The 16,096-nt window shown below is 43.2% G+C and overlaps 1 protein-coding gene across 2 annotated transcripts in view; it reads left to right on the top strand.

Moving 5' to 3' along the window:
- Positions 1-4,640: 4,640 nt before the first annotated feature.
- The window catches only part of SH3PXD2B (SH3 and PX domains 2B), a 98,795-nt gene continuing 87,339 nt past the window's right edge, over positions 4,641-16,096 (top strand). The window contains exon 1 of one of the 2 annotated variants that reach the window (XM_072146176.1): positions 4,641-4,944. In XM_072146176.1, the coding sequence (XP_072002277.1) occupies positions 4,873-4,944 (72 nt within the window). In that variant the 5' untranslated portion in view covers positions 4,641-4,872. The remainder of the gene's footprint in view (positions 4,945-16,096) is intronic. The other variant, XM_072146177.1, reaches the window with a different exon arrangement.

The following is a 16,096-nucleotide window of genomic DNA, read 5'->3' as shown; positions in this document are numbered from 1 at the left end:
ATGAGGATGAAGGGGGGGTGACACAATTGGTAAAATAACTTGTAGAATGGTCCAGCCATTCTTTATAAGGGAACAATATAAAATAATTTAATAAATAAAAATTTTGCTGCTTAAACCAGCCATCAGCCACCATCTTATTTACAGAGTCCAAGGTGAATAAGACTGCAGAGAAGCCTGGAGCTTGGTGTACACTCACCGGCCACTTTATTAGGTACACCTGTCCAAGTGCTCGTCAACACTTAATTTCTAATCAGCCAATCACATGGCGGCAACTTAGTGCATTTAGGCATGTAGACATGGTCAAGACAATCTCCTGTAGTTCAAACCGAGCATCAGTATGGGGAAGAAAGGTGATTTGAGTGCCTTTGAACGTGGCATGGTTGTTGGTGCCAGAAGGGCTGGTCTGAGTATTTCAGAAACTGCTGATCTACTGGGATTTTCACGCACAACCATCTCTAGGGTTTACAGAGAATGGTCCGAAAAAGAAAAAACATCCAGTGAGCGGCAATTCTGTGGGCGGAAATGCCTTGTTGAGGTCAGAGGAGAATAGGCAGACTGGTTCGAGCTGATAGAAAGGCAACAGTGACTCAAATCGCCACCCGTTACAACCAAGGTAGGCAGAAGAGCATCTCTGAATGCACAGTACGTCAAACTTTGAGGCAGATGGGCTACAGCAGCAGAAGACCACACCGGGTGCCACTCCTTTCAGCTAAGAACAGGAAACTGAGGCTACAATTTGCACAAGCTCATCGAAATTGGACATTAGAAGATTGGAAAAACGTTGCCTGGTCTGATGAGTCTCGATTTTTTGCTGCGACATTCGGATGGTAGGGTCAGAATTTGGAGTAAACAACATGAAAGCATGGATTCATCCTGCCTTGTATCAACGGTTCAGGCTGGTGGTGGTGGTGTCATGGTGTGGGGAATATTTTCTTGGCACTCTTTGGGCCCCTTGGTACCAATTGAGCATCGTTGCAACGCCACAGCCTACCTGAGTATTGTTGCTGACCATGTCCATCCCTTTATGACCCCAATGTACCCAACATCTGATGGCTACTTTCAGCAGGATAATGGGCCATGTCATAAAGCTGGAATCATCTCAAACTGGTTTCTTGAACATGACAATGAGTTCACTGTACTCAAATGGCCTCCACAGTCACCAGATCTCAATCCAATAGAGCATCTTTGGGATGTGGTGGAACGGGAGATTCGCATCATGGATGTGCAGCCGACAAATCTGCGGCAACTGTGTGATGCCATCATGTCAATATGGACCCAAATCTCTGAGGAATGCTTCCAGCACCTAGTTGAATCTATGCCACGAAGAAATGAGGCAGTTCTGAAGGCAAAAGGGGGTCCAACCTGTTACTAGCATGGTGTACCTAATAAAGTGGCCGGTGAGTGTATATCTGCTGTTTGCAGAATAACAGACGGGATATAGGATGGATTAGTAAACGGAGTATAACGATATGGTAATTGGGGTCTTATTACTGGGACCCCTACCAATTTGGAGAATGGGGGTCCCGCTCACTAATTGATGGAGAGAGGGATGCATGCTTGGCCTGACCCTACATGCGAGTATTGTAAATCTCAAAGCACTCTCCAGAGTTCCCATTCACTGGGTGATATTTTTCAGGGCTTGTACACCAATTTTCCAGTGTACAAACCCTGAAATAATCACAATTACTAGCAAACCGCTAATAATTAGAATTTTTGACCCCTTTTCACCACCTTCAAGCCAAGTGGGCATGGAGGGTCTGGGGGCCCGAGTGGCATTTGCTACAGCCTGTGGCCTTAGGAGTAACATTTTGCAGGCTGAGACTTTATCATACACCAGCACTCATGAATTGTCCTCCTATTTCTATTTGAGGGCAGGAGATAGGTGAGAAATCTGCAATTTACAACCTTCCTACACTACTGAATAGAGTAGCAGGACACATGTTTAATCTGACACTCGACCCATTAGTGAGAAGGAGACCCTTGTACTCCAGATCAGTGGAGGTTCCAGCAGTTTGATCATCACTGATAAAATTATTATCCCCTGTCCTGTGGACAGGAGATAAGAAGAACACTTGGTACAAAACCTTTAAAATGTATAGGACCGATGAAAATAGACAAGTGGCACTACATGCACTGCAAATGTTCCATTCACACCAGCAGCAAGGTGGTCACTGTCCTCGAGAGGCATCCCACAAGCCTAATGTTGTAATAGAATAGCCAAATTTCTTCTATTTCACTTTACATCCAGCTGCTAAAGCTCTGTCCTACTGGCTGCTGTCTCTTAAAGACAATCTGTCACCAAGGACCTCATTTTCACTAAAGACAGGTTGTAGAAGCCCATTACCGCTGCATTTCATAGTTTCATAGTTTATATGGTTGAAAAAAGACACTTGTCCATCAAGTTCAACCAAGGAAGGGTAGGGATTGGATGAGGAAGGGATTTGAACGTATTTCAAATATGCCTTTCTGTTTCGTCCAAGCAATTTGCATCTTTTGCAATTTTGCACCTGCCAAATACAATCCCAACAGTGACACATGGTGGTGGCAGCATCATGCTATGGGGGTGTTTTTCAGCTACAGGGACAGGACCACGGGTTGCAATTGAAGGAAAGATGAATGCGACTAAGTACAGAGATATCCTGGATGGAAACCTCTTCCAGATTGCTCTGGACCTCAGACTGAGCTAAAGGTTCACCTTCCAACAAGACAATAACCCTAAGCACACAGCTAAAATAACAGAGCAGTGGCTCCAGAACAACTCTGTGACCATTCTTTACTGGCCCATCAAGAGCCCTGATCTAAACCCAAATGAGAATCTCTGGAGAGACTTGAAAATGGCCTTCACCAACGTTCACCATTCAACCCGAGGAAACTGGAGAGGATATGCAAGGAAGAATGGCAGAAGATGCCCAAATACAGGTGTGAAAAGCCTTCTTCATCATTCCCAAGAAGACTCATGGCTGCACTAGGTCAAAAGGTGCTTCTACTCAATAATGAGCAAAGGGTACGAATACTTTATGACCATGTGATACTCAGTTTTTCTTGTTTAAGCAAAAATTAGCAAATGTATCTACAGTTCTTTTTTTCTGTCAAGATGGGGTGCAGAGTGTACACTAATGCGCAAAAAATACTTTTTTGCTCTTACCAATTGGCTGCAATGAAACAAAGGGTGAAAAATGTAAAGGGGTCTGAGTGCTTTCTGTACCCACAGTAATTAAACACTTGAAAAAGTTTACGCTGTTTATTATAACTCATATAATATAATAATAATAATAATAATAATTCTTTATTTATATAGCGCACACAGATTACGCAGCGCTGCACAAGCATGTCAAATTGGTCCCTGTCCCCATGGGGCTCACAATCTAAACAACCTAACAGTATGTTTTGAAGTGTGGGAGGAAACCGGAGTACCCGGAGGAAACCCACGCAAACACGGAGAGAACATACAAACTCTTTGCAGATGTTGACCTGGGTGGGATTCGAACCCAGGACCCCAGTGCTGCAAGGCAGATGTGCTACTCACTCAGCCACCGTGCCGCCCATAATATGAGTTTAAGTTTTTAAATTGAAATCTTAAAAAAACATTTTTTGCTGATATTCTCATTTAGCGATAAGCACTTGTATGTAGTTCAAAACATATGTTTCAGTTCACTCCTGTGTCAGGCGGATCCATTACATACTCCGGTTCAGAACTATTGCCGACCAGCGAGTCTGATGCGACTTACTCGTAGCATAAACTTGCCTGAATGTCCAGTTGAGTTCAGTCCTCGTCTCTTAAGGTGTTTGGGCTGGACTTTCAGGCAAGCTTGCAATTTGAATAAGGGTGGTGACACACGTGGCGTTTTGGCTGCGTTTCCAAACGCAAATGCAGACCAAGCTGGACCCACCGGAGTGGGCCGTAGCCCGATCGCATTAAATTAACGCAAAACACAGGTGGCTTGTTCCCGATTGCAGGCGTTACCATAAAAACGCTGATGCGATCGGGCCGCGGGCCGCCCCAGTGGGGCCGGCTTGGTTTGCATTTGCAGACACAGCCAAAACGCCACGTGTGCCACCACCCTAAGGCCCCATTCACACTGCAGCTTTGGTGACGCAAGCAAACGTCCTGGCGGTACATGAGCAAAAGATAGAACATGTTCTATCTTTACCCGTTGGCATGGCTGTGCATCATGCATCCCTATGCAGAGGGGAGGGGTGTGCCTGTCGCATAGCATACGGTTGTGTGAATGTAGCCTAAATTGCATCAGACTGGCTTGTGGGCAGTGAGCCTTATCAGTGCGTAATGGAATGGGAGTATGAATAGTTAGTCTTCTGTCCTCCGTAGATGTCACTGTATGGAAGGTCACCTATTACGCTTTCCTGTTTTATCAATTGAAGGTGTAACAAAGCCTTGTGCAATTTATTTTTCTACTTATTATCAGTGTGCTGCTAATGTAAATTTCTACACATGTCCTCGGCTCAAAACTGTGTAAAAGCAATTTTTTATGTGATTTTTGACCACAATAATAACAAAAAGTCTTATGGGGGTAGTCGTCCATGTAAATGTGATACATTTCTCTAGTACTTTCAGACTGAAGCTGTAGTAGTGGCCACAAGTGACAGGATGGGATGGTGAACACGTAAGTGCATGTGGTAGTGGCTCGTCCCTCAGCCTGGGCGCAGGACATGGAGGGGGAGTGCTGGAGAGATTGGGCCGCTCCTCCTCACGAGCAGAGGGGAGGGAAGAGGCTCTGAGGGAAGAAAGGAGACGAGTTGCTGCGGCTGCTGAACCTGGCATCGGTGCTGCTGTGCCCCTCACTGCCCAGAGCCCAGCAGCAGCAGCACACTGCCAGCCCAGCTCTGCCCCTTTGTCTGCTGCCCGCCTCAGCCATGCCCAGGAAAAGCATCGTCCAGGTCAGCGTGCAGAACGTCCAGAAGCGGCGCATTCCCAACAAGCACTATGTAAGTAGTGGCCTTTGTATAGGGATAGGGGGAAGTCATGGCTCCAGGGCTGCGAGTCATTGCAATGTCCATTTCCTGCAGGGAACACTCCATAGTGCTCCCCTGGATCCATAATCCTTCTACAATACAGGGCACATAGCAATGAATGGCAGTGCCACTCTGGCACAGTCTCTGCCACATGGAGTGCACTTCCTTCATGGATCCTAATCCTATGGAAATTGTTAGCATTAGAATTTGGGTAAATGTGATGTATTTTGGTTCTAGCTGAGATTATTGGCATTCTTGCAGAGTAAACATGACTTTACAGCAGGGCGTGTTTGCCAATGTGCAACAGACTAATCCTCCTAATTGCAGACCAGTGCTGGCACAGCCTGGGCACATTTGGTTTCCTATCTGGATATAGCTATGAATATATAGAGGCAGCAGGATTTGAGGTGGTGGGTACAGGGGTTACCTAATGACCATTAGGGGGTCAGTGGTTTGTAGTTTAGCTAGGACCCCGGAAGGGGCAGATTTATTGGAGTACAGATCATTAGTCTTCTGTCGCTGGGACCGACCCTAACAATTTGATTTGTGGCAAAGTACTCACCACTTCCACCACCGTAATGTGGATCAATAATGGGAAAGACATCTGCGCGCTTGACAGCTGCTATGCATTCCCTTAAACTCAAGTAAATTTTGTGGTATAATGTTATTAGGGTCTCCCCTTTACAAACAGCATTATAAAGGACCCCATAGCGGTTATGTATGGATCTTACCAGATAGTCTGCTGTCACATTACTTGTATATGTTATATTTGGTTTATAAATCTATAACATGGAATCCATCACCTAAAATATTACAAAGATCTTGTACCCTAGCAACATTCTTTCTTTGAGGTTTCATGGAGAAAGCATGTGCCAGCACTTTAAGTGGCCCTGTAATGTACAACCATAGGACCCTACATGCCTCTAAAGTGTATCAGACTTAGCAATGCATTAGTAAGGTGAAAGATAAGAGGGGGTGCGTGTGGCAGACTACCTGCAGACGCTGATAATAGCTGAGATCCAATGCAGAAAATAAGCAGATAAATATCTAATGTGTGAACACTGGTTTATCTGCCCCATACACATGCATCCTTGGCATAGCCACATGTGTTCTCAGTCAGGACATGGAAATATATACTGCTGCCACAATAACAAAAGTATTGACATCTGAAATTCAAGAAACGTGACCATTTCTTCCCCTGATATCTACCATTACAGTCTAGATCAGTGGTGGAAAAACCTATGGCACAGGTGCCAGAGGTGGCACTCAGAGCCCTCTCTATGGGCACCCGCGCCAGAAGGAAACTACAATGATAATCCAAACTTCTTCTCCTTCTTTCTACTGTATTAGTGTCCTCAGGTGCCTGTACAATTTGAACCTGTGACAGAGCAGGGGGTAATAAGTTACTGCTTGAATTGGCTCATTGCGAAAAATACATGGGTTTTGGTTGTAGTTTGGGCACTTGGTGTCTAAAAGGTTTGCCATCACTGGTCTACATGGTCCACTGATCCTACAGGCGATGGGTTGGTTATACCAATACACATCTAATGCATATGGCAAACCTTAGGTTGCTTTTACAATGCATTTTATCATTGTCTTGAGAAAACATATCTATAGTTCCACAATCACCATTATACTCTATTGACCCCTGCGTGTCCGGAATATGCTGGTATACCATGAATGTGTGGAGGCCATAGAAAACTGAGAACTTGTGTTTGCAGTTTGGGCTTTCTCTTAGAAGTTTATGGGACAATGAAAAATACAAGTGTCATCCACATGCAATTTAGGGATCACTTACTAGGTAACACAATCATGTGACCCTTCAAAGGGTTGGGACAAACAACTGATATCACCGTTTGGCAACCTTTCTCTTTTTGTGGAAAAAACAGATGACATACAGATGACAAACAGGCCAGAGATCTGTTTTTTTGTAGCCTATAAACAGCCCATGTACTTGTGTACGTAGCCTTAATCTTATTTCTTTTACTAAAAAGCTTTACAGATTGTTATATTTTTTAAAATTCTTTCGTTTGTTCTTCAATTTAATGGGAAGAAACACAGAAATAAGGGATATGTTCCATGATTCGTTAAAATAAAATGCTATAGCTATGTAAAGGTTTCAGGACTTGTTGGTGCTTCTGATCATGGCTGTGTTGTGTATTGTGCTGTTTTTATTAATAATAGGTTACTACATGTTTGTGCTACAAAATACAGAGCGTATGTAACCATATTTGGCTTTGAGAAGATGCCTTCAGGATATTGATGTTTGCGATAAGCTGTTTTCTTTTTGGATGGTGCTTTGGAGTACAATACTATATAGTGCCGTCTGCTGGACACCTCGGGAGCCTGTAGTATAAAGTTGTATAAGCCTGATTATAATGTGGTTTGTTGTGACTTGGGGCAGGACTTACTGAAAAGGGCTGTGGCTTTAGACGTGACAATATGCTATGCTTTGGTGCAAGTATAAACTTATACTATTATACTAGACGGTCTAAATCTGCCCTAGATTTATCATCCAGCATCCGGTGCTGCGACAAATCGACTGTGTCCAGGATTAGTAAATTAGGATCTTCCCCGTTGTTCCTTTTCTAACACAGTAATAAAATGTTCTCTTTGTGCCATAGCCAAAAAGCTGTAATGCTCCACTGATAGGTATTGAAGTTCTCAAGCAGAATCCTATGAAAGAAATTTGTTGAGAATGGAGACGGAAGATTCTAAATTCTACTATAATCTGTATAATTTCTGATATGAATGATAGTGAGTGGGTCAGGCTACAGGAGGCCCCTCGACTATCACTAAACACTATAAAAGCTATCCGACTTATCAGAACATGTCCAAGCGCCCCAACAGAAAAGTGTATTTAGGAGAAACCTCCTCTGGCCACCCAACTCATGATAAATCATTGATTCCAAGGGGATGTATCCTACTTTATTGAGACAGTAGGACGTAGAAGCCATGAGAATGTTCATCATCTATGTAGGTAGCCACACTTCAGATGCTATTGATGACTTTGTGATGATGCTGCAGACATAGGATTAAGGATTGCCATTGATGTGCTGCAGAAGTGAGGCCTTTCCAGCCGCAGGAGTCAGAGATGAAAGAGATCCCTGCCCATCTGTAAGTTAATTCACTCCATCTGTGGCGGAGAGTCTATTAAAGGCTAGTGTGTGCCGGCCCTTACTTTAAGCCCTTTTTTGAAAATATTGCAGATGTTCTCATAGATTTTTACCTTATTATTTTACAGGGCATATCCTGCTTGTCCAGGCACTGTGACTGTGATAATCTTTTTATATTTGTTATCCATGGTCTTCTTCCTTCTAAAATCCCCTTTTATAATGATGCTAATGAGTCATAAAGGTTTTTGGGGTGTGTTACCAGAACACCACCATGCTGCAGCATCACAGACTGTTACACTCTGCAAGAGCACTCTCCCCTCCTCTCTCACTGTGTGGTGACGCTGTGTGCACAAGTATATCATGCAGAGAGAAGGGGGAAGGGGCGGAGGGTGAGGCAGTATAGCTGCCTGTGAAGCTGCAGCATGGAGGGGCTCTGATAACACCCCCATGAGCCATTCAGACTCATTTTCATAAAAGTTGATTTTAGATGGAAGGACGTCATGGATAACAAATATCATAAGATTGCTAAAGTCAAAGCACCTGGATCTATAAGTGTCCTTGATTTATCATATTATTAGTAATCTATGGAATTTACATAGATTAACAGACTACGCAAGGATAACGTCTGTGTGCTGTCTGTTTCTTTGTAGCCTCATAGACCTGCATAGGAGAAACTAGGTCACAGATTGGAAAAAAAAGGTCTGTAAAGTAGAGAGATGTGTGAACTGTGCTATTGACTGTAATGGGCGCTCTTTTATCACTATCAGCAACAGACTGGAGCAAAATATAAATTGGATTGGAGAATTATACGTGACTGGACCCAGTGGGCATAAGTTATACTAACCTCTCTCCAGTCCAGCGCATCGCCTCCCTTCACCCTGTCACTGATGTCACTGAGGACGTCAGTGACTAGGGGCACTGCACTGGACCAGAGCACTGGAGAATGGAAAGCATAAGGGGTTTGTTATTTTTACACTCCCTGGGGCCTATATTAAAAAACCTCTATCCTGGACAACCCCTTTGAACGACTTGTGCAATAGGTCTGTGAAAAAAAATTCCTTAAACTTCCCTGTGCCGGTGCTCTTCCACTCTGCTCTGCCAAGAGACTCCAGCCTCTTAGTAGATTCCGAAGCAATTTGCGCCAGGTTGGATCTATTTAGATCAGGTCTGACCTGAGGAGATCTCGGCTATGGTTTTCAGGCAGAGACTATAGTAAATGTGGCCCACCCTAATAGCCAAAGTGGCTTGTGGGGCAGAAAAGTTTCAGAACTGGCAGGAATGGGGAGATTTACATGCCATTTCTGAAGTAGAGCATGTCCCAGTCTGAACTGGTTTCAAAATGGGTGGCACTCGAATAATATCCAAGTGCCATGTGTAATAAAACGGATTGGTTTAAAGGGAACCTACTACCACAATTCTACCCATAAAGGTAGAATGGGTGGTAGGTGGATATATGGGACGTGAGAAAAGCCCTTTTTAGAGCTAATCCTCACGTCCCTGCTATCTTTTTAAAATCTTTAATACCCTAATATGTATATTTTCTGAAGCGGCTACTAGGGTGTGGAGTAGCCGGACATGAGGCTGCACGTTGTGGCTACTCCACGCCACAGTAGCCTCTTTTCTCTTCCTACCCTGACATCTTCGGCTAAGAGGAGCTGCGCGCCCTTGCTGAGAAGCCAGCGTTCTGCGCATGCGCAGATTGGCCGGCCCGCAGCTGCGCGGCCACTGCGCCGAAGATGTCAGGGTAGGAGGAGAAAAGAGCCGCAACGTGTAGCCTCATGTCCGGCTGCTCCACGCCACAGTAGCCGCTTGAGAAAATTTACATATTAGGGTATTGAAGATTTTAAAAAGTTGGCAGGGACATGAGGATTAGCTCTAAAAAGGGCTATCCTCACGTCCCATCCATCCACCTACCACCCGTTCTACCTTTATAGGTAGAATCGTGGTGGTAGGTTCCCTTTAAGCATACTTTTGAAATACAATTTTTTTAACTGACAGGAAAAAAAACTGTTGGATGTAACTTGCTTGTTAAAGTTCGCATGGATATAAGACATCAATGGAAATTGGTTTAATAAAGGGCATTTAGGGTCAGGCTTTAAAATGTCCCAAGTTTATCAAACATTGCCACAGTTAGGTAGTGTACAAATTCTTGTCACTTAAAGCCGAGCAAAGCCTTGTATGAGGTGGTAGAGCGATGTTAATAACTGAAGAAGTTGTTAGAACTGTAATGGCTTGTAGTGAAATCAACATATTCCCAAAGGAGAAATATATCCGATCATGGATGTTATATATCATCTACTGATGGGTTCCTTCCCTTCCATTACCCCAGATTATGCTAGAAAACATGCAGGCAGATTTAGATAAGTAAATGGTGAAACATGCTTCCTGTCTCATGGAGCACTGAGGACAAATCGCACATGACCAGTTATCCCTGTCAGGTGAGGACACATGTTTAAGTTTTTTGACAGAAATAAAAAAAGTTGTTGCATCCGTCCTACATCGTTTTTCTCCCTTTTTGATCTACACTAGCATCGCTTCTAATGAAGTGGAATTCGTATTGAATTTCAGGAAAACTTTGATTCGCCGCGAATCCGAAGTTTACGGTGATTCGTGGGATCTAATTTATTTTCCTCTTAATTAGCCAAATGGCTGCGAGCACAGCATGTTACATGGGGCGGAGAACTCTGGGAAGAAGGAAGGAACACCCTCGATCACATGTGCAAGCAAATAAGCCAATGTGCGACCGGCAGGCTCATGTGATGTCACAGCCCTAAAAAAAAAAAGGGGGGCCATTTGCAATTCAGTCATTTCACACTGCATGTGCTGTCTGTAGCGTCTAGCTGCTCGTACTCAGTAGCTGATGGAGTGATTTTTGCTCAAAGTCCAGGGTTTCAGTTTTTGGGGTTCTGTATTCCCCAAATCGCAATTCTTTTTTGTTTCTAAAGTTGATATCAATAAATGCGTGTCAAATCAACATAGTGCACTCTCTGATGTTACAGTGGGATCTTGGCCCTCAGCTCAGTCCTTTCGAACTGGCACAGACGTTACCTTGTCTGGCTGCGTTCCCACTTTGCTTATTTGGGGAATTTGGCCTATGTAAGTGCACATGGAAGTGAAGAGTGAAGCGATTCTAAGAGCCACAGCTGTCATGTGCATGTCATACTAAAACACAGCATTGTTTGAAGACCAAACCACGCTCCCTATGCATATTTGAGCATGGCACAACGTTCTACAACACCCTAAAGGCTCTCTGCAGCCAGGAAATGCCTGTTTTTTAACATGATTTGCCATGATTCGATTCAGGCAGAATCAAATTTTGACTGAAAATTTGGCGAACTCGGTGAATCGAATTTTTTAAAGATTCGCCCATCTCTAATTATGATCCATCTAGTTTTATGGGGTGACAATGTGGTTACATTATCAGGGTACAAGGCGTATATACACTTTCATCTACCTTTTGATATTGTACTAACACAATGAAACATAGAAGAAGATAAGATAGATCAGATATGAGATGCATTAGATGCCTATTACACAGAGGCATGACAGACTCCTGCCTCCCCCTTCCCCAGATCACTTATCTACCTGGAGTTTGTGTTTGCAGCTTCTCTTTCCTCACCATGTGCTGTTTGCTGGCAGGTAGTGAATCAGTGTATATGTCAGTGTGAACTCCGTGCTAGACTGCAGGGTCGCGTCTAGGGTCAAATGAAATTGTGTAGTGATAGAGACAGGTTGGACTTATATCTGTGAAATGCTGTATTTTTGTTAATAAACGTGAATTAAATAATGTGTTATTTTGTTATCCTGAGTACATATAAGAAACTTGTTTTCGTGGGAAACCCCTTTAATGGGGGACTCTACTTTGGGTTTATTTGTTGGAGCTTGTCATAAAGTTGTGTAGTTGTCCGAGTAAGCACAGGCATTGCTGTGGGTGGTATATTTTATTCAATGGTATCCATTTATAGATGGAAAATAGAGGTATATGTCTAGATGACTAAAACAGCTCTTTGACGAGGGACTAACCAACAATGTTTGGAGGCTTCTGATCCCAACTAAGGTACCATATTCATATCTTGTTCAACCAACTGTTGTTCCTCCTTAATCTATGGCTCATCCAAAGGCTCATGTTTTCATTGTGAGAGGCTTATCTCTCAAGGAACAAAAGATTGACTGGGATAAAATATAACATGTCTAATCCATCCATCCATCCACCAATCTCACTTTAGGGGAAAACCCCCAAAAATGACATGGTAGGTTGGCACTACCACTTTTCTACTATGGTTATGGACCATCAGAGTATCCTGGAAATGCCTGAATAAACCTGAGTTTCTGGATAAACATACTAGTAATTCTTATAAAATGACTTTTTTGTGACTGACACATTTTGTCCAGAAGGCATCCAGCTACAGAAATGTTACTTCCATTTGAGTCATAGTTTATACTGTACAAAAACTCCAGCCAAATGGCTGTGCATGTCCCATGTGAGCATCGTCAGAATTTTGGGTCACTCATTCTGTGAAAACTGGCATGGAAAATTCTGATGAGGTGAAAATACAGAGCAATTGGAGTCCTTTTCAGCTGGAATCACTATGGGTAGTGGTGCAGAGAGAACGCGCTGTTTTCTTGTTCTATTAAAGAGTCAACTGTATCGGTGTCCACATTCTTTGTACGGCCCTGGTTTCATAAACGTAGGTGAGCGAACGATTGGAGCAGATGTCGGTGCGCTCAGCTTATCCGCAGCACTATAAATAGACCGGATAAATGCAGAATTTATTACTCAGCTATGTACAATAAAAGAGTTTAAAAGTAAATTTGATGTTTTATAGCAACACTACCAGAAAGTAAATGGGAGGAAAGAAGAGAAATGTGAAGATTATACAGTTCTAAAGGCAAGGCAGGGAGAACTCCCACCTGTCTCCTCCGACCTCTTCCCTGCCCACATTGTCTATGCACTACTGGCCAACCTATGGAGGAGATCAGAGGGAGAGGTATCTGGAAGGAACGGTCAGGAGGTCACTGATGACTTCTTATCCCACACACATCTGTTCAATCCTTTCCTGGCATTGTTCCCATGTATACAGGTCTCGACTAGCTACAATATCTTCTTCGGTATGATTTCTGCTTGAGAGATATTTGTGGTCTTTAGAAGATATGTTAGGATTTGTTCCCATCACATAGTAGTGTCATCCCTATTAGGATTGTTCTTTCCCTTGCCTTTAGTTCTCAATAAGTTTTTGTGCCAATTTACCTAACTATCTTGTAATATCTTGTAGCCCTGTAGACACATGGGAATATTACAGTATACATTGTTATACACAGAGCAACCTGCAAAAATTGACCCACCCAAATCCAGCATCAATTGTCTTCTTGTTTTACTCAATATTAGATTTAGATGGTAGGCTCGTGCTACGTATATATTAAAAGTTCACAAATCTTCACTGAATATTGTGAAAAACATATCAACACATTCTTGTCAGCTTGTTTTATATAACTCAGTGTAGATTTTTTTTAATGGAGCTTTCATAAGGCGTAATAATACATAAGGTGTGAATAGTAAATTACTATATTAATGGGACATTTTAAGACACAAAGGGATAGGAAAGAATGGGAGTATAAATTAATGCGGAGATTCAACACCTTACAAAGTGGTCTTAACATTCATGCCAGCTTCATGACCTCCTACCTCTGACCTGGAGGCCACAAACAGATAAGAGCCAGGGCTCTCTTGTTATGCCTCACAGGTTTTTAGTGTGTTCATTGCTGTCCTGTCGTAAATAAGATAAGATATATATCAATCTGTTGTTTTGAAGTTTTTTTTTAATACCCTTTGATGATCACTGCCTAGTGTGTGAATTTTCATGCATAACATCATGTCTGACGAAGAGAACTAGTATTCTCGAAAGCTCACCATCAAATATACTCAGTTAGCATCAAAAAGGTATCGCCTGGTTTCTTCACTCTTCTTCTGCTCTCCATGGCTAACACGGTACAAAACTACACTACTAGTAAATTTGTTGACATATTGGGGCACATTTAAGAGTCTCACGCTGCACTTCTATCAGACTGTGCTCATTTTTATGGCTAAAACGGCTTGCACAGGTTTTTAAAAAAGTTTCTGCGTTGCTATTGTGTCGCACGCGACCCTTTTGTTGTTTGGCTGCTCTGGCTTCCGTGCAACACAAATTAGGGGGGGTGCCGTCGGACGGTCCGACTGATTCGGACCAAGCGCCAGGTGTGTCGCACACCCTATGTTAAAGGTTCACCACAAAAAAGATGGTGAACTCTGTCAGGCTAGTGTGTGGAAGCGACACATTCTAGCCACGATCTTAGTGAATCGCTGCACGCAGCAGTACAGACGGACATTGCACTTTTAGTGAACTCGAGTGAGCTTGTAAGTAAATGTGTCCCATTGAGCTTTTTCTTCACAAATATATTATTAGTAGATCATATGTTTGATGCACACACTTGTATTGGTGCAAAACCTTAAATATATGACCCATAGTGTATGGACCAATAATTTGAAAAACCTGGGCCACAGTGAAAAACATAACATTAGTTAGATGGGATAGTAAGTTTACCATTTAAGATTTATGATAAAAGTCAGGGATGACATAATTCATAGTAAATGTCACACATGTCAGATTTGCCTATAGCAGAAATTTAGGATCGAAACTCAGATTTCTGACGTGAATTGTCAGGGCATTGTACAGAGACAGGAACACAGCAGTGTGAGGACAAGCCCCCAGCGCACTTGGAGAATGCAATACAATTCTTGCATATAAACACAATTATGCTCATGTTAACAAAAGACAAGGGGGCACTTTAATGAAGCTTTAATCTCCAAGGCTTCTTTACTGTAATAACTGAATCTGTGGAATAGCCTGGCTCAGGAGCTGGTCACAGTAGCGACAGCAGAGAGCTTCAAGAAGGATCTAGATGCCTTTTTACATCAAAATAACATTGATGGTTATATTATTACATAGAATTATGGTCCTTTACATCACATCTCCATCTTATTCCATCTTATTGCTATTTCTGTAATTCCATTTCTGAGAAATTCCCATTTTTAATAGATATGCTAATTAGGTAATTGGTGCATCAAGTTCACGTCCTTAGCACCTTGAGCATCCTAACTAAGGGGGCATTCCTTGGGGCCGTATGCTCACCCAGACTGGATCCTGGGCAAGCATAGGGTTAGGAGGGGGAGGGGTGAGCACTCGTCACCTGACCTCCTCCCTCCATAGGCAGAAGAGCATCAAGCACGGTCACAGTGACCTGGAGCCATAGAAATATATGGGGGCCGTACTTTTGATGGGAAATCAAAAATAAAATAGAAGTAAAAAGTGATGTGCATCTAGGTAACTTTATATGACACTGGGGGCAACAATGTTGTGACGTCTGTGAAGGTGCATACATGCTGTGACATCTGTGGAGGTGTATACATGCTGTGATGTCTGTGAAGGTGTATACACGCTGTGACGTCTGTGAAGGTGTATACACGCTGTGACGTCTGTGAAGGTGCATACACGCTGTGACGTCTCTGAAGGTGTATACATGCTGTGATGTCTGTGAACGTGTATACACGCTGTGACGTCTATGGAGGTGTGTACATACTGTGACGTCTGTGGAGGTGTATACATGCTGTGACGTATGAGAAAGTGTATACATGTTGTGACGTCTGTGCAGGTGCATACACGCTGTGACCAGTGGCGTAACTTGACGCTGATGGGCCCCAGTGCAAAGTCTGTGCCAGGACCCCCGACTGTAATGTATGGTTCATAGTACTAGTCTTCTCATATGGGAAAGTGAGACCTTATGGGCCCCCAAAGCCTCTTGGGCCCGGTTGCGACCGCATCCTCTGCACCCCCTCAAGTTACGCCACTTGCTGTGACGCCTGTGAAGGTGCATATATGCTTTGATGTCTGTGGAGGTATATACACGCTGTGACACCTGTGAAGGTGTATACATGCTTTGACATCTGAGAAGGTGTATACATGCTGTGACGTCTG

The sequence above is a fragment of the Engystomops pustulosus genome, chromosome 4 (assembly GCF_040894005.1).
Source record: "Engystomops pustulosus chromosome 4, aEngPut4.maternal, whole genome shotgun sequence".
NCBI classification, from domain to species: Eukaryota; Metazoa; Chordata; class Amphibia; order Anura; family Leptodactylidae; genus Engystomops; species Engystomops pustulosus.
The sequence above is the reverse complement of the archived record's forward strand: the minus strand, read 5'-3'. Positions and strand labels throughout refer to the sequence as shown.